Here is a 19,701-nt window from a genome sequence, read left to right on the forward strand (position 1 = left end):
ATTAATTAGCAAGTAATTAGTTATTTTACTTTTCTGAGCCAATAGCTGTAGTAACACATTGCTTTTCCATTCAAGGAGCTCAATTGCATAAATGATTAATTATTGTGAGGAATCAAATCTGTGCTACTTTTAGCTTCAATTAATGTATGTCGTCTTGATTTTTTCCAAACATATTGCAACAGCAAAGCAAAAGCAAGATGCCTTTTTACATGCAACTCATTGGGGTTCATGCACTAAACTTCGGGGCCCTTTTACTAAGCTTCAGTGAAAAGTGGCCTGCAGCAGTGCAAGCGCGTCTTTTGAGCACGCACTGGGCCATTTTTTTTACTGCGTCTAGAAAAAAGGGTCTTTTTTTAAGGAGCCAGAAAATGGATGTATGCTAAAATTGAAACCAGCGTGCGTCCATTTTCGGCCTGAGACCTTGCTGTCAACCATTGATCTAGCGGTAAGGTCTCACACGCTACCCACATGGTAAGCATGCAATGTGTGTCAATTGCTGTTTACCGCCAGGTAAATTATTTTCTACTGCGGGATTCGACGTACGCCAAATTCAGAATTACTGCCCAGCTCACACACTAGTTGGGTGGTAGTGCCGGCTTGGCATGTGCTATAGTAAAAGGGCCCCTTACTGCGGGCAATAGCATGCCATGTACTAAAACAGTGATTTTATAAAGCTACTACTACTAATCATTTCTGGCTCCTCCCACGACCAAAGGGCTTGGATTTGGTTGTTTCTGAGATGGGCGTCCTTGGTTTCCATTATTGCCGAAGATCAGAAATTACCAAGTCTAGGGACGACCATCTCTAAGGACAACCTAAATTTCAAGATTTGGGCATCCCTGACCATATTATCGAAACGAAAGAAGGACGTTTATCTTGTTTTGATAATACGGGTTTCCCTGGCCCTCCATCGGTACGTCCTGAGAGGACGTCCTCAGTAAAACTTGGGCATCCCTTTCGATTATGCCCCTCCACATATACTTGTGGGTATAATTTGAGGAATATGTTTTATAAAGGCACATGTGGCATAAAATATTGTGGTCTTCTTACTAATTGCAATTTCTGTGTTGCATTTCATCGGATCTCAATTATTAAGACAAAACAATTTCAGATCATTACTGTTTTCTAACTAATCTGTTGTACGTGTCATTTTTTTATTTCAGGAAGTTGGATGCCTTCATTTACGATGCAGCAGTGCTGAACTACATGGCTGGGAGAGACGAGGGCTGTAAGCTGGTAACAATAGGCAGTGGCTATGTCTTTGCCACCACAGGTTATGGAATTGCGCTCCAAAAGGGTTCACGGTGGAAGCGGCCTATTGACCTAGCCCTACTTCAGTTTGTTGGCGATGGTAGGATAAATATTGTTCGTGTTTATCTTATGTTAGAGGATAAACGTTTCACATTTTCTTCCTGCCTTTCATGAGCCATAGTTTTACTGTGGTTACTGGTAAGCATGATTTATTGGGTCGGTAACGATTGCCATCCAAATTCATCATTGATGTTGACGTTCTGGTGGGTTGCAGTGATTCTGTTTTGGGGTGAACAGAAATTGAACAGCAGAAAAGAAACTCCAAAGTAACCTCCTCTTCCTCACTCCCAACTAAATCAATGCACACTACCTTGAAAGCAAGTAAAATATTTTGTGTGATTCCTCCTCCTTGTCAGGTAAAAGTACATGTGCTGTTTTACAAGATGGATAATTTTGTCTGCAAGGAAAGAGGAGTGAGGTTAGGTTGAAGGAGAAAAAGTGCACGTGGTGATTTAATTTTCAGATCTCCACCCATAGAGGGTAATTCTCAAAATTTATTTTTATTTTATTTACATTTGTACCCTGCGCTTTCTCACTCATGGCAGGCTCAATGTGGCTTACATATTGTATACAGGTACTTATTTGTATCTGGGGCAATGGAGGGTTAAGTGACTTGCCTAGAGTCACAAGGAGCTGCCTGTGCCTGAAGTGGGAATCAAACTCAGTTCCTCTGTTCCCCAGGACCAAAGTCCACCACCCAAAGTCCACCACACTTGGTTTTGGACTTGCTTTTGGATTTGTGACAAGAACTTTCCATGAACATTTGAGACTCATTTGAAGTATACGTCAACGGGGGAATCCCGCAAGATGATGATTGAGCTCAACTGGTGTATAGGGGCTTAGAGGATATTCCAAAGAAAGGGATGGTAGCCTAATCAATTATGCAAATATCGGCAGTGCATGTGTGTGTGTGTGTGTGATTGAAGGAGAGGGTGGTTTGGAATTCTGGGGGCACTTTGTGTTATATTGTATTGTTAGAGGGTTCATGTCTAATGATTTAATAAATAAATGTTATTGATAAGATTGAATGTTTAATTCAGAAACAGTGAGTATTTAGTGGATATACGGAGTAATTGTACTCTGGTTTAAAGTAAATTTCCCCACAGAGGTTAATGTTTATGAACATGACAAAACACCATATCTACTGTGTAGTTATCTTTCCCTGTATTGCCATCTTGTAATATTTTATTTTTGTAAGCCACATTGAACCAGATCTCTCTGGAAAATATGAGATATAAATGCCGTTATAAGTAAAATAAATAAATAAATAAATAAGAAGGATCAAACGGTAGTCATTTAGAGATTGAAGCCACAGTACTGGTTTAAGTGCCTAAATGTGACAGGGAAGCATGTAATTTATAGCCTGCTACTCCCCAATGTACACCCACCTTGCAAATACGCGCTATGTAAGCTAAGTGGGCATTTGCAGAATAGTGCTTACCTGACACGCTGGAATAGACGTGTGAAAGTGCGTACAAGCGTGTGTATACTAGTATTCTAAATATTTACAAACACAGGAAAGTGCCTGAAAAATCAGTGTCAAAAATATGTCCGCCTAGGCGTATTCGCCTAGCTTGTTTATAGAATACGCCTAGTAGCCATGCATGTACCTAGCTCTAGATGCATCCATTTATACCAAGTAAAACTTGGTGTAAATACAAGTGCCTAAGTTAGGTCCAGAGTTGGTGTATTCTGTAATTGTGCACATAGATTCTTGGAACACCCACGGACCGCCCATGGCCACACACCCTTTTTGACAGTGTGCATTAGAATTTGCATGCACCACTTTATAGAATACACCTAGCAAGTTGCATGCGTAAATTCTAATTAATGCCAATTAGTATCAATAATTGTTTGTTAAGTGGTAATTATCAGCACTGATTAGCTTAAATAATTACATTGCGTGCACAAACACAGAATATGAATGGATTTGCGTGTGCAATTTTGGTCACGCTATATCAAATCTGGGGTCAATGGGCACATAAATATTAGTGCTCAGTTTATAGAATTACCCTTATAAGGCAGAATTAAACATTGACACATGCTAACAACTGGAAAATCTAAAAGTTGATCCTCCATTGCAGTTCATCTCCCCACTCATCCCTGCCCCCTCCCCCAACGAATACCACTCCAGTAATGAATCCCACGGAGCAACTCATCCTAGAATGTAGAGAAGAGAAAACAGCAGTAGTCCACAGTCTTTCTCCTGCACCTTCCATTTACCCAAAAGCAGAGAACCTCTCACTGGCAATTATATACTGCTGCCTCACTGAACTGTGACAGAACAAGCAATGTGGGACCATGTAGACATTGTCACTGATATGCAGAACAGAGCAGTTCTGGTTTGGTAGCTGGGGTTCTCAGAGGGGCACATTTTCCCCATGGAGTCCTCAATCCCAGAAGCATCATTAACACTTGCTTTCCTACCTCACCCAGCTCAGCAGTCTTTTTTTTCCCCCCTTCCTGGTTGCTCTGAGACCTCTGACAGTAATTTGATGTCTGTAGGTCTGACTCTCACACTTCCCCAGCCTGCAGTTACAGCATGGCTTGTCTCTAGCTGCTGCTGTCTGCAAACTAAGGCATGTGCAGAATGAGATATGAACAGGAAATATGAAGTAGTGTGCTCTGCCCCTCAGCAGCAGTACAGGTGATACATCCCCCCCTCCCAAAAAATAGCAGGAATCTCCCACAGAATGCAAGACACTTGGCAGGTTTCTCACAGGCATTTGCACCTACGTTTTCTATGCATACTTTTTCCAACTAAATAAGACATATAAGAGGCAATTCTATATACTAGAAGCTAACATTTGTGTATGTAAATTATTTATTTATTTATTTGGATTTTGCTCACACCTTTTTCAGTAGTAGCTCAAAGTAAGTTACACTCAGGTACACTGAGTATTTCTCTGTCCCTGGAGGGCCTATGTTAGTTGCAGAGCTGGTGTATTCTATAATAGTGCACATAGGTTTTTGGAACACCCATGGTCCGCCCATGGCCACACCCCCTTTGTGGCAGTGTGCATTAGAATTTATAGAATACACCTAGCAAGTTGCACGCGTAAATTCTAATTAATGCCAATGGTACGAGAAGTCTCCTCCAGTCTAATATGGGAAAATTGAGAATTGAGTAAATAAAAAAGAAAAAGCTTTTAAGCTAAGTACTTTAAGTTTGAAAAATAAGTTTTTTGATAATAGATAGATTAAAAATAAAAAAGTTAAAAAATAATAAAATTTGGATCAATGATGAATACATGCCTACTCTAAGCAAAGCTTGGCTTGATAAATTGAGCCATAGTAGTGGTGACATGCACATCCGATAGATCCAGTAGTACTACTAGACATAAGTGTTAGTTATGAGAAGAATTTGTAATTGATCTGGAGCTGGGCACTGTTATTGGAAGATTTAGGAGCCTCCTCCATTGAGAGAAGTCACGGATGCTGTTAATTTGGAGAATGTTTAGAATGTTAGCATAACATGCGTTACATGTGCATTTACACAGGTATATGCCAGCATGCTGTCTAAGCGCTATTCTACAAACACCCATGTATCTTACATGGTGGGTATTTGCAACAGGGATGTCCACATGGGGCAGGATATAGGTGGGGCTCCCATTCACGTACATATTTTATGGAATATTGTAAGTTATATGAGTATGTGCTGCACTTATACCAGCTCGAGGGTTGGAATAAGTGGTCATACCTAGGTGCTATGCAGATAGATACCTGGTTACAGTGGCAGAGCCAGACCTGGCATTTTGGGTGGGCGCAGAGCAATATGGGTGGGCACTATGTATATAGGTGTGAGTAGCGTTTCTTGAGATACTCCTACATAGTTCCTTAGAGTACACTTGATGAAGGATTTCTAATAAACATAAGTACATAAGTACATAAGTAGTGCCATACTGGGAAAGACCAAAGGTCCATCTAGCCCAGCATCCTGTCACCGACAGTGGCCAATCCAGGTCAAGGGCACCTGGCACGCTCCCCAAACGTAAAAACATTCCAGACAAGTTATACCTAAAAATGAGGAATTTTTCCAGTCCATTTAATAGCGGTCTATGGACTTGTCCTTTAGGAATCTATCTAACCCCTTTTTAAACTCCGTCAAGCTAACCGCCCGTACCACGTTCTCCGGCAATGAATTCCAGAGTCTAATTACACGTTGGGTGAAGAAAAATTTTCTCCGATTCGTTTTAAATTTACCACACTGTAGCTTCAACTCATGCCCTCTAGTCCTAGTATTTTTGGATAGCGTGAACAGTCGCTTCACATCCACCCGATCCATTCCACTCATTATTTTATACACTTCTATCATATCTCCCCTCAGCCGTCTCTTCTCCAAGCTGAAAAGCCCTAGCCTTCTCAGCCTCTCTTCATAGGAAAGTCGTCCCATCCCCACTATCATTTTCGTCGCCCTTCGCTGTACCTTTTCCAATTCTACTATATCTTTTTTGAGATACGGAGACCAGTACTGAACACAATACTCCAGGTGCGGTCGCACCATGGAGCGATACAACGGCATTATAACATCCGCACACCTGGACTCCATACCCTTCTTAATAACACCCAACATTCTATTCGCTTTCCTAGCCGCAGCAGCACACTGAGCAGAAGGTTTCAGCGTATCATCGACGACGACACCCAGATCCCTTTCTTGATCCGTAACTCCTAACGCGGAACCTTGCAAGACGTAGCTATAATTCGGGTTCCTCTTACCCACATGCATCACTTTGCACTTGTCAACATTGAACTTCATCTGCCACTTGCACGCCCATTCTCCCAGTCTCGCAAGGTCCTCCTGTAATCGTTCACATTCCTCCTGCGACTTGACGACCCTGAATAATTTTGTGTCATTTTGTTGTCCAGCATCAATATAAACCACATACATACTCAGAGTCTATGTAGCAAACCTTAACACCACCAATTCTGAACACACAAATACTATTAAGAGTACTTTTAAAAATGCAGCAGTGAATATACACAACAGCAATACGTGTTGCATTGGAAAAGTCAGACAAGTCAGACTGACATAGATCCCAACACAAACCACATGCCAGAAGAATCTCTCACTTTGCAGAACACAGACCAACCCTCGTCAATTACAGAATAAAGGACCAAAAATTTGAAATTGTCCAGTAGTCCAGCATCAGCCCTGCCCTTCCCTAGCCCCCCATCCCTCCCTGTAGCCTGACATCAGTCCTACCCTTCCCTTCTATCCTCCACCCCATTCATTCTTCTGGCCGGGATTCAGCCCTACCCTTCCCTACTCCCCTCATCCATGCCTATAACCTGGCATCAGCCCTACCCTTCCTTTCCTACCCCCCCCCTCCATCCATGTAGATCAGAATCAGCCCTAGCCTTCCCTGCTGCCCTCCTTCCATCCCCATAACCCGGTATCAGCCCTTCCCTTCTCTACCCTACCCCCCATCCACCCCATAACCCTGCATTGGCCTTTCCCTTACCTTCTCCACATCCATCCTGTACCTAGGTATCAGCCTCACCCTATCCCCCACCCCTCCCTGTAGCCTGACATCAGTCCTACCCTTCCCTTACTATCCCCCACCCCATCCATCCTTGTGGCCAGGATTCAGCCCTACCCTTCCCTTCCCTACTCCCCTCATCCATACCTATAACCTGGCATCAGCCCTACCCTTCCTTTCCTACCCCCCATTCATCCCTGTAGCTCGGAATCAGCCCTAGCCTTCCCTTCCTTACTCCCCTCATCCATGCCTATAACCTGGCATCAGCCCTACCCTTCCTTTCCTACCCCCCATCCATCCCTGTAGCTCAGAATCAGCCCTAGCCTTCCCTGCTGCCCCCCCATCCATCCCCATAGCCCAGCATCAGCCCTTCCCTTCCTTTCCCCACATCCATCCTGTACCTAGGTATCAGCCTCACCCTATCCCCCACCCTTCTCTGTAGCCTAGTGTCAACCCTGTCCTACGCTCTACCCATCCCCCCATAGTCTGCCATCTCTGAAGCACAACATTGCAGAGCCCACCCCCCACCCCCCACCCATCAACCTACCTACATTAAATATAAAGCTTTTTTTTTTTAAATTTTTAACCTGGGCACAGCAGAGACCATCCCCACCCAAAATCCCACCAGCTTAATAAGATGTACAACTTTTTTTAAAAATTTTAACCTGGGCACTGAGCGCACTTCCATCCAGAAACCCACCAACATTAAAATTTATTGTTGGTGGGTTTTTGGGTGGGGATGGGCTCTACACTGCCTAGGGGAAAAAAAAGGTATATTTAGGGCACCTTTTACTAAGCCGCGTAGGCGCCTATGTGTGCCAAACGCGTGCCAAATTAGAGTTACTGTCTGATTACCCCTTGGCCCTTGCGGTAATTTCAATTTTGGCGTGGGTCCGCTACGCACATCTGAAAAATATTTTTGATTTCCGTTACACGTGCCAAGTGGCATTTGACTTGCATAGGTCATTACCGCCCAAATTCTTTACCGCTAGGTGTATGGCTGGCGGTAAGGTCTCGGATCCAAAATAGACACGCGGCAAAAAAAGAGGCCATTTTTACAGACGCGCTAAAAAATGGATCGGCGTGCGCCCAAAACCCGTGCCCTACACTACCGCAAGACATTTTTCAGTGTGCCTTTGTAAAAGGACCCCTTAATGATTAAATACACCAATTTTCCCCCTAGGCTGGGAATAACCCACCCCCAGCATTACACTCACTGTACATGTTAGAAAGTGTTTATTTTACCTGGGCCGCTGGGCTCGAGACCAAATTTGTATGCATGTGGTGGCAGGTGCAGACTCAGAGAGCCCTGCAGTCTGTGCTCCATATGCTGGCTCCTGTTCCGGTTTGGGTTCATGGGGGAGTGCTGAGGCCTGACTCTGGGGGTCTCAACTGAAGGCAGACGCAGGAAGCAAGGGCCCAATAACGTCTTCTCCAGCAGTCCAGATACTGCTGGCACTGTGGAGGAAACCCAGTGGCACTGGCATGCTGTTTCCATCTATGACTATATTGCCTTAATGTTTATTTTTTTATTTCCATCACTTCTAATGGCTGTAGATTTAATTAATTGTAACCTATAAATAAAGAATTTTAAAAAGAATTGCCCCTATAGCATTTTTAATGAGCACTAATTTACTTAACATGCATTAATTCATAGGTCAGTGAATGTTAAATCACTTTAGTTTGTGCAAATCAATACCTGTTTCCAGCTATTCTCTCTTAGGCAAATAAACTCTGAATAATATGATACCTTAAACCTTTACATTGACAGTGAGCTTACTCTAACCTTCAAAATTGTCTCATTGTATTAATAACCAGGGGCTTTGTTTACTAAGCAGCTTTAAGGGCGCGTTAGCGTTTTTAGCACGTGCTAATGATTAGACATAGGAACATATGGGCGACGCTAGCGTACTGCACGTGCTAATTTTAGCGCACTCCATAGGTTACTCTGGAGCTCATTTTCAAAAGGAAAAAAACATCCCAAAACTGACATAAATCTGCATTTGGATGTTTTTCTCACTAAAATGTCTAAATTGGTATTTTCAAAACCAATTTTTAGAAATTTTTCTATGAAATCCATCAGAAGTGCGTTCAAGGGCAGGATCTGGCTGTTCCTAGCTCTTAGACATTTTTCAGCCATAATGGAACAAAACAAAACTGTCCAGGATTAAAACTAAGACATTTTGAGCTAGACCTGTTTTTTATAATGAATAAGACACAAAAAGGTGCCCTAAATGACCACTGGAGAGAATCAGTAATGACCTCCCCTTACTCCCCCAGTGGTCACTAATCCCCTCCCACCCCCCAAAAAAGGTGATTAAAAATATTACTTGCCAGCCACTATCCTGCTTATTTTCAAAAGAGATTGTCGGCCATCTTCCGACACAAATCGGGAGATGGCTGGCCATCTCCTGAACCCAGCCAAATCGGTTTAATGGAAAGCCGATTTTGGCCGGCTCCAACTGCTTTCCGTCACAGAGCCGGCCAAAGTTAAAGGGGGTGTTTCAGAAGGGTATGGAATGCGGGACGGGGGCATGGTTATGAGATGGCCAGCTTCGGCCGATAATGGAAAAAAGATGGCCGGCTCTGACGAGCATTTTGCCGGCTTCACTTGGTCCATTTGATTCCTGGTAAACAAATAGCCTTCTTTCATTCCAGATGTACCCCCAAGTGAATAACATTGATAAGAGTCCCACAGAAGGAAGAGTCCCCTGTTCCTCTGGGATCTTTTCGTGCTTTCTGGAATATTATCTTTTTTTTCAGTGCCATTATGGCATTTTGTATGTGTAGCAATACCACACCAGAAGGTTATAGCTCTGTAACAACCTACCTTGGAAGACTATGCTTGAATGCATAGACTATGAGGAAAGGCTAAAGCGGCTAGGGCTCTTCAGCTTGGATAAAAGACGGCTGAGGGAGATATGATAGATAGAGATCTATAAAATAAGAGTGAAACGGGTAGACGTGAATCGCTTGTTTACTCTTTCCAAAAATACTAGGACTAGGGGGCAAGTAATGAAGCTACAAAGTAGTAAATTTAAAACGAACCAGAGAAAATATTTCTTCACTCAATGTATAATTAAACTCTGGAATTCGTTGCCAAAGAATGTAGTAAAAGCAGTTAGCTTAGCAGGGTTTAAAACAGGTTTGGATGGCTTCCTAAAAGAAAAATCCATAACCAATTATTAAAATGGATATGGGAAAATCCACTGCTTATTTCTAGGCAATGCAGTATAAAATGTATTGTACTGATTTGGGATCTTGCCAGGTACTTGTAACCTGGATTGGCCACTGTTGGAAACAGGATGCTGGACTTGATGGACCTTCAGTCTGTCCTAGTATGGCAATACTTATGTTCTTTAGTCAGATGATTTTAAATATATGAGAGGAAGTGAGGATAAGGTACAGATAGAAAGCAGGGACATATGCAGTCAGTCTGGTTGTACAGGAAGCAACGTCTGAGCAGGCATTTTTAACAAGGTAAGTGTTCAGATCTGCTGTAAAATACTACAACACCAAAAATAAATGTAAACATGAGACCTTTTAACTGGGCTAATCTAATGCATTTCTTAACTATCTTTCAGGAGCTAACATCCCCTTCCTGTGGACTTACATGGCAACTGCACTGCTTTATTCAAAGGAGGTGCTGCAGCCTTCTGAAAGTGTTTTTTGCTATAAGAAAGGGGCCAGTGGTTTTTTTTTTCTGTTTTATTGTTTTTGTTTTCTTTTAAGAACAGAAGGTTTTGGCACCTTTCCTTGTCATAACACACTATCATGCATATGAGCAGTTTTCCAATCAAACATACACAGATGTTTTAAGATTTCCACATTTCATTCATATTTACTTTGCTGTCTGCCACTTTAGGAGTTCTTCTGGGCGCTCCATAAATCTAAAACATTCTATGCAATTAAAAAAATTAAATAACAACAAAAGCCCGTACTGGGCAGTATTCAAAAGGACTTATGGGGTGCTTGCTGCATGAATGCTTTGCTTTTAATTTTTTCTCTAAACTATAGTCAATCCCTATATGGGGACTAGGGATGTTCAAAAAAATAAGGATCCCAAACTCTACATCAAGAACCATATATTAGGTTGAAGGGAAGGAGAATTCAGTATAGGCTGGTCTTTCAGCCGAGCTGTTGTTTAGTGAGACTAGCTGTAATGGTGGGGGGGGGGGGGGGGGGGGGGGAAAGAAAAAGAGGGGGTGTTCATAAAACGTTTCTCTCTCTCGTTTCTTGATTACATATTTTGTAATGAAAAGTATTAGAATTGGGTAGAAGGGTTTCATTTACAGGAGTCTTGATGATGTATAGAGCGTTTATAGTGAGCCGTTTCATTACGGCTAGTCTCACTAAAAATTTGCTCGGCTGAAGGAACAGCCTATACTGAATTCTCCTCCCCTTCAACCTAATATATGATTCTTAATGAAGAGTTTGGTATCCTTATTTTCTGAACACCCTTAGTCCCCATATAGGGATTGACTATAGTTTAGAGACATTCTCCACCTATGACATGCCCCCTGTACAAAAATATATTTTTTAAATAGTTAACGCGCACTTTGCGTGCAAAAATAGGCAAAATACTGAAAATGTTTTATTTTGCAGTAGCCTGTTTTCCCACATTAACGCTACATTAAGAGCTTAACACCCTGTAGTAAAAGGGCTTTTCTTCTGATTATCAGAGCATATTTGGGATCTAAAGCCCAAAAAGACTGTTCTACCCCTTCATGAATTTAGTTTTGTTTTGGATTCTTATCATTGTTTCCTGTTTTACAAACATTTCTACCTGGGGGAACTGCAGCATTGTGTTTCTCAAATTCTGATGAGAAAACCTCTCCTTTTTTTTTTCAGGTGAGATGGAGGAGCTGGAAACACTGTGGCTGACTGGAATCTGTCACACAGAGAAAAATGAAGTGATGAGCAGTCAGCTGGACATCGATAACATGGCCGGCGTGTTCTATATGCTGGCTGCAGCCATGGCACTCAGCCTTATAACCTTCATTTGGGAGCATTTATTTTATTGGAAGCTTCGGTTCTGCTTTACTGGTGTCTGTTCAGGAAAACCAGGATTGCTGTTCTCAATCAGCAGGGTCTGTATAACATAATCATTTCTTTCATAATGAGTAATAACAATGCTTCCTTATATCCATTTCTCTTCGGTTCCATAAACCGAAACAGGCTATACATTTTCATTTTCTATAAAAGAAAACAGGGGAGAAGAATAATGTTCCAAGGTAATCGGACAAAACAGAAGTCCAGGCTTCTAAAAACTCTTTATTCTTCAACAGTCACCAAATGTGTGTATAATCTTGACCCACCAAAGGCGTAAACAATCCTGACCCTACATGGGCCATGTTTCAGCCTAAAGCCTTCCTCAGGGGTCACCATGTATCAAAACCCCGCTAAGCTAACTGCCTTTACCACATTCTCTGGTAACGAATTCCAGAGTTTAATTACATGTTGAGTAAAGAAAAATTTTCTCTGGAGTGACTATAAACCCAAAGAAAGAAAGTCAATCTTCTGAAATCCATTGACTAAATCAGAGTATGTTGGAATTGTTATGTGAAATGAGTTATACGTGGGAAATACTTGCTCGTGATCTGTTGAGCTACAGTTTGTCTTGCAGTGATTGTTCTGAAAAGATCTGAGTTAAAACTGTTGGAATGCTCATTGTAGGACTGAGTTTATGCATGTGTATTTAAAGAATAACTGCTCTGTTCCAACCCCATTGCCTTTTTTTCTAACCAAGTAGAAGTCCCTACCTGGCTGGATGCCAAAATTTAGATTCACGAGTTATGAGCTTGCTTGCCTTGATGAGGGCTGCTGGCTGTCACAGACGAAAGCCATTTTGTGCCAACAGCAAAGCAGCTGATAATGACAGCATGTCCCCTCACCCCACCCCCCATGTGACTGCAGCAATATAAAACAGATGCTCTCAGCAGCAGTCGGCAGCTCTTCATGAGGTAAAATAGCTCTCAATTCAGTTAGGTATAGAACTCATCATCCAACCACATAACCATTTACACCTGACCTGACTAAGACAACTTGAATTTCTGAACACAACAGTTCTTCTTGAATAAATGGGTTGTTATGAAATGTGCTTTGGAACAGGGGCGTAGCTACGTGGGGCCACAGGGGCATGGGCTCCCGTAGATTTGGCCAATCCCTTTGACCCACCCCTCCCGCCGCCAACCCTCCCCTGCCGCCGCCGTCGGGTACCTTTGCTGGCGGGGGTCCCCAACCCCCGCCAGCCGAAGTCCTCTTCTCCGGCGCGGCCGCGTTGCTGATCTGCAAGGCTTCTGTTTCTGTGAGTCGATGGCGGCGGGGGAGGGTTGGCGGCGGTGGGAAGAGGGGGTCGAAAGGGTTGGCACCGGGGGCGGTCAAAGGTGGTGGTGGTGGCGGCAGGGGAGGGTCAAAAATGGTAGGGGGGCGGCGGTCCCAGGGGGGGGCTAAAATGTGTCCCCTCACCTCGGGCTCTTGACCCCCTCCCGCCAAAGTCTGGTTACGCCCCTGCTTTGGAATGGATGCAGATGGCCGAAGTCAGATATGTGACCGACTGGTAACCTTGCTTTGTTGTTTCATAGGTGCATTAAAGCAGACAGACATGAGCATTACTATGACATAACTCATTTTTTTTTACAGTCAAAGGAATGAAAATAAGTTTTAAAAATCTTGGGCCAGATATTTAAAATAATTTAAACAACCAGGAGAGGCTCCTGGCCATTTAAATCACTTGTCTGGGGCTATCTGGATATTTTTGACTTTTGCAGGAGTAGCTTAGTGGTTTGTGCAGCAGAGGTTGATCCTGGGGAACTGGGTTCAATTCCCTCTACAGCTCCTTGTGACTCTGGGCAAGTCACTTAACCTTCCATTGCCCTAGTTACAAATAAGTACCTGTATATACTATGGAAACCGCTTTGAATGTAGTTGCAAAAAACACAGAAAGGCGGAATATCAAGTCTCATTCCTTTTCCCTTTCAGTGGTATTTAACCGGAAAGTGCCACTGAAAATGTCTGGTTAGTGCCCAATATGAAACTGGCTATTTTTGGGGCATCCCAAGGGCAGAATCAGTACCTCGCCAGCTAAGTGCCGATATTCAGCACTTAACCAAAGTAACCGCATAAAAGTCAGTCCTATCTTTATGCAGTTCACCATAACTGCTTAAGTACTAAATATTGCACTTAACCGACTATGCTTTTGTCGGTACCATATATCTGGAAATTCAGTGCTGGAGCCTGGACATGACCCAGTATTAAATTTCCAGGGACAATGCCAGCAGCGGTCAGCAAAACACTGATCGGTGCCGACTGAATATCAAGCCCCTTAAGTATTATACCATTGAACTTCTTCTCCAGCTGTGAACATTTCATTACTTCATAGCTTGAGTCACTCGGCTTTTGGTCATATAGCCGACGTGGAGGGGCATAATGGAATGGGCACGACCATCTCTAGGGGCGCCCATCTCTAAGGACGTCCCGGCGAAGGGGCGGGGAAACTCGTATTATCGAAACAAGATGGGCGTCCATCTTTTGTTTCGATAATACGGTTGGGGACGCCCAAATCCCAACATTCAGGTCGACCTTAGAAATGGTTGACCTAAATGTTGAGATGGACGACCTTAGAGATGGTCGTCCCTGGTTTTCGGCCATAATGGAAACCGAGGACGCCCATCTCAAGAATGACCAAATCCAAGGCATTTGGTCCTGGGAAGAGCCAGCATTCGTAGTGCACTGGTCCCCCTCCCATGCCAGGACACCAACCGGGCACCCTAGGGGGCACTGCAATGGACTTCACAAATTGCTCCCAGGTGCATAGCTCCCTTACCTTCAGTGCTGAGCCCCCCAACCCCCCCCCCCCAAAACCCACTCCCCACAACTGTACACCACTACCATAGCCCTAAGGGGTGAGGGGGGGCACCTACATGTGGGTACAGTGGGTTTCGGGTGGGTTTTGAAGGGCTCACATTTACCAGCACAAGAGTAACAGGTAGGGGGGGATGGGCTTGGGTTCGCCTGCCTGAAGCACGCCCCAGTCCCGCCTTCGCTACACCTTCGACACACCCCCATGAACTTTGGTCATCCCTGCGACGGACTGCAGTTGAGGGCGCCCAAAATCAGCTTTCAATTATGCAAATTTGGGCAACCCTGAGAGAAGGACGCCCATCTCCCAATTTGTGTCGGAAGATGGGCGCCCTTCTCTTTCGAAAATGCCCCTGATTGTGGACAAAGATATGCTAAGAACACATTTTTGTGACTTTGTGATAATCATTCCATCCTAACGCACCTTAAGTTTTTAATACAGTAAAACAGTGGTTCCCAAACTTTTACAGTGGCGGAACCCCTAAAATATTTTTTTCATACATCGTGGAATCCTCCCCTTGAGGAGCTTCTGCTCCTCTCCCTATCCAATTCAGCTTCTGCTCCCCTTCCCCACTCCCCAACCAGTCCAGCTTCTGCTCTCCTTCCCCTTCCCTCCATCCTATCCAGCTTCTGCTCCCCTTCCCCTCCATCCCCGGAGTCCCATCCAGCTTCTACCCCCATTCCCCTTTTTTCCCCATTCCATCCAACTTCTGCTCCCTTCTTCTCCCTCCTTCGCTCCCCCCATCCCATTCTTCTTCCCTCCTGTCCTCTGCTATAGTCCCGCATCTCAGGTCTCTCTTCACCCCTCCACCCCTGGGTCCAATTTCTCTCCCTCTCTCTTCCTTCTCACTATCCCACCCTTGATTCAGCATCTTTCCCCTCTCCCCAACTCCCCCTTGCTGCTTTGGAGGGGCTTACCTTTGATTTAGTTTAGCCAAAGAGGCCTGTACCCATGCTTCCTGAGCAGGGAGGAAGTCGGCGGTGTGCTTCAGCCACCGAAGCCAGCACTCCCGTACATGCTCAGTTCATGCTGATAAACTGGGCATGTGTGGGAATGCCAACTTCCTTGCTTGCACAATAGCTGAAAAGAGAGCTTGTGGAACCCTAGGATTCTGCAGTAGAAACATAAATACAGCTGTCTCAATGGTGAGTGATCTTGCAGCTTCCTAGCTAACACCCAGAACTCCAATTTACAAAATAAAAAGTGTAATAAAGCAATATTGTCATTAGCCAATTACTGTATAACTGAATTAACTGAAGCATAGGGAGATAACATTAACATGCTCAAGACCAACACTGTCATTTGAAGAGAATATTTCAACTTGCATTCCAGGGTTTTTCCTGCCTTCTCTCTCAAAGCTCTGGCAACTTCTTGATTTCTGCCATTCCTTGCCTCAAGAGATGGGATTACTCTTCATGTTGCCCCTTCGTATGAAAATAAAATGTCATTTCTTTTAAAAAATATTTTGCTTTCCTAAATCTGTGTCATGAAATAATTCCGTTTACCAAATGGATTTATTGTGTCTCTGTGTCACAAAGAGGCCAATGTACTGAGCTTTGAATGGCTTCACCAAGATGATACAACATGCAAAGCTGGCACATAGCACAGCTGTTGTGTTTGTGAAGCTTAACACGTGCTATTGCTGTGTTTGAGCATGCTGTTTTTTTCTTTGTTTGTGAGAATGTTTTGCAGAAATTATGCAAGATAGCTAATGATCTGAAAAATCATGCAAATCAGCTCATTAATGATTTCACAGTAGGTAAAATTTAATTGCACCTCGGGGAGATGTAGTTAAGTTTCTTTGTGAAAACACTGGAGATTTCTTGGGAACTCGGTTGCTAGAAAATGACTGCAGGAATCATGGAAATAGTCCAATACTGTGAAAAAAGTATGTTGTGGTAGTGGGATAGACTTCTTGAATCTGTATGTCATGCTCTTTCCCCAGCTCTATTCAAATCTAGGATTAAAGCTGATCTTTCTGAGGCTGCTTTTCGTTCATCCACGGGTTCAGTACTCATGTTATTTTAATCATTCCCAAAATAAACGTACTCTCTAATCCCAAATTTGTCCTTTTTGTTTGTCTTTAATAGACTGTAAGCAACCTTTATGGAATAATGTTGAGCATCGACTTTTATCAGACCCTAGTCCTATTTATAGAGTTCCCCCTTACGCCATTCATGCGTGTCGTTACAGAGTAGGGCTTAGGTGCCCTGCTGGCACTTTGACAGGTAACAGTACTCTTCCATGCATAACTGCTAGTCGTTTGTAATTTCCCCCCCCCCCCCCCCCCCGCCACACACACACACACACCTCTGTTTACAAAGCCACCCTAGCAGCTGCCGCACAGTAATGCTGACACAACCCATTCAAAGTGAATGGGCTGTGTCGGCATTAGCGTGCTGGCAGCCACTTGTGTGGTTTTATAAACGGGGGGGGGGGGGGGGGTTAATTCTTTACGGGGTATAAAAATGTCTGCACCCAGATATAGAATTGCCCTTTGCATGTCACATATTTCATTTTATTTTAAGATTTGTAGTTGCTGAGAAACTTAAACTTTCCTTATAAATGGTGCTGATAAAAACAGGGAATGTTTTACTGCATTGCTTCATAGAGATTTTCCTTCAATAGAGTGATTGAAGGAGATCTTGTTCTCCAGGTTAATAAGCAAATAAACATGTAAGGTAAAATTTAATCGCACTGCTGAGTAGAAATCAGATTTGCTGACAGGTAAACCAACTTGAGGAATGCAGTTAATAACTTGGATTGTTTGCATTGCTCTTGTCACAGGGTATTTATAGCTGTATTCATGGTGTGCACATTGAAGAAAAGAAGAAAACACCAGACTTTACCTTGACCAATTCTCAGACAAACATGCTGAAAATTCTGAGATCAGAGAAAAATATGACCAATGTGTCCAAGCTCAATCCTACACAACCAAACTCCCCCAAAAGGACTTCTGATTTTATTCACAGAGGTTCCCTACTGACGGACATGACCATAGATAAGGGGAATTTGATATATGCTGACAACAGATCCTTCCAGCCAAAGGAAAACATGCACACTGGAGACAACATAAATGAACTGCCAGTATTTGCCAGCAATCGGCATAAAGAAAACCTCAATAACTATGTTTTCCAAGGCCAGCATCCTCTAACTCTGAATGAGTCGAATCCAAACACTGTTGAAGTTGCTGTCAGTGCGGAGGCCAAGGTAAACTCAAGACCAAGGCAACTGTGGAAGAAATCTGTAGAAACCTTACGCCAACACCAAAGTTCACTGAAAGAAAATAGCCTCGAAAAAAGTCAAACTTCCACGCAGAATCAGAGGTTTCTGCCAGAAGATGGTGTCCATTCGGATGCCTCAGAAAACTCAAGTCGAATCCCTTGCCACGTGGAACCAGAGACCAACAATAAACACCACAAAGTCAAGAATAGTGTGAAAAAGCGAGCGGTGTCCTCTAAGCACCCCAGAGACTGCAGTGAAGTGGAACTGACATATCTAAAAAGTAAACAAAGTTCAACTCGTGACAAAATTTACACAATTGAAACAGACAAAGAGTCCACTTTCCGTAGGAACAATCCTCAGTACCCTGAGAATGTTGCCATTGCAGAGGATATACAGTACCCTGAGGTTTATCAAGATCACAATGACAACTACAGAAAAGCAGAACCAGCTGTACACATTAATAGGACTCCCATACACAATGATGATAGTCTTCCAAATAACAGCCAGTATAAACTTTATCCAAAGCACTACAGCTTAAAGGAGAAAAATGCTTCCCTAATTAAGATAAACGATAGATACAGGCAAAATTCCACCCACTGCAGAAGTTGTCTTTCTAGTTTGCCCAATTACATGGGACACTACACAACCAGGTCTCCATTTAAGTGTGATGCTTGCTTGCATATGGGGAACTTGTATGACATTGATGAAGATCAAATGCTGCAAGAGTCTACCCCCTCAATGCACTCCCAAAATATGTATGAGCATGAATGCGTCCACAATAATACTGCTCATTTTCAAAAAAAGGACAAGCTGAAAATTAGTCGACAGCACTCTTACGACAACATCCTTGATAAGCCTAGGGAAATAAATCTTGGAAGATCCTCTCGTAGTGCAAGTTTGAAAGATAAAGAAAGGTTAATAGAAGAAAATCCTTATGCAAATATGATTAATGCCCCGACAGAAAAACTTATGAGCAACAAAGCCGCACTTTTCACCCAAACTTTGGAGGACAATAGACGGAGCAAGTCTCTGTACCCTGATCGCTCTTCAGATAATCCTTTTCTGCACTCTTGTCATGAGGGCCAGCAGATGGTTCATGGGCGAAGCTCCTCTGACATTTATAAACAGTCAATAGCTTCAAAAGCCAGAAATAATTATTTAAGGTCATCTGTAAAATCCACATCCTCATATTCCTCCAGAGATGGACGAATCCTCAATGACAAGTACGTTTCAGAGGATGCTATGCCTTATGCTGCACATAAGAATACTGTATACTCAACTCCGAGGGTTTCAAATTCCGGCAGCAATAGACGAGTGTTTAAGAAAATGCCTAGTATTGAATCCGATGTTTAAGTCTTGTGTGATTACTTTATCCATAGGAAGATATACTGTCATATTGCCAACACTGTTGAGGTGAAAAAGATATTTTTAAGCAACACCTCGGTAAACAGCTATTTGTACTATCCTCAGTGAATTGTTATGCACATAATTTGCCATAAGTAGACATGTTACTTGTAAATGTATCCAGGGCATGGCTGAAGAACAGATAAGATTAGCTATTTATGTAAATTACATCTTCTTACAGTGGCCCAAAATGTATGCTGGCAGCTATTTTTTTCTTGCATTATCAGCAGTCCTTTGACATATTTTCTTTTTTTTAAATCATAAATTCATTTGCTGAATAACATTTCATTCCCACATTCCATCCGGTGTTTACTAATTTCCTCCTACCAAACTAAGCAATATTATACACATGTAGTCTGACAGAAAAAAAGTTGCAAGTGAGATGCATTTGTGCAATGGGCAGAAGTATACAAGCAATTA

The 19,701-nt window shown here is 43.0% G+C and overlaps 1 protein-coding gene across 1 annotated transcript in view; it reads left to right on the forward strand.

Annotated features, from left to right (window-relative positions):
- GRIN2A (glutamate ionotropic receptor NMDA type subunit 2A) overlaps positions 1 to 19,331 on the forward strand; it is a 523,242-nt gene extending 503,911 nt beyond the window's left edge. Inside the window, exons 11-13 of the mRNA XM_030213245.1 lie at positions 1,164 to 1,351; positions 11,643 to 11,881; positions 17,440 to 19,331. Coding sequence (XP_030069105.1) covers positions 1,164 to 1,351; positions 11,643 to 11,881; positions 17,440 to 19,230 — 2,218 coding nt within the window. The 3' untranslated portion in view covers positions 19,231 to 19,331. The remainder of the gene's footprint in view (positions 1 to 1,163; positions 1,352 to 11,642; positions 11,882 to 17,439) is intronic.
- The last annotated feature ends 370 nt before the right edge of the window (positions 19,332 to 19,701 follow it).

Source organism: Microcaecilia unicolor, chromosome 8 (genome assembly GCF_901765095.1).
Source record: "Microcaecilia unicolor chromosome 8, aMicUni1.1, whole genome shotgun sequence".
Taxonomy (NCBI): Eukaryota; Metazoa; Chordata; class Amphibia; order Gymnophiona; family Siphonopidae; genus Microcaecilia; species Microcaecilia unicolor.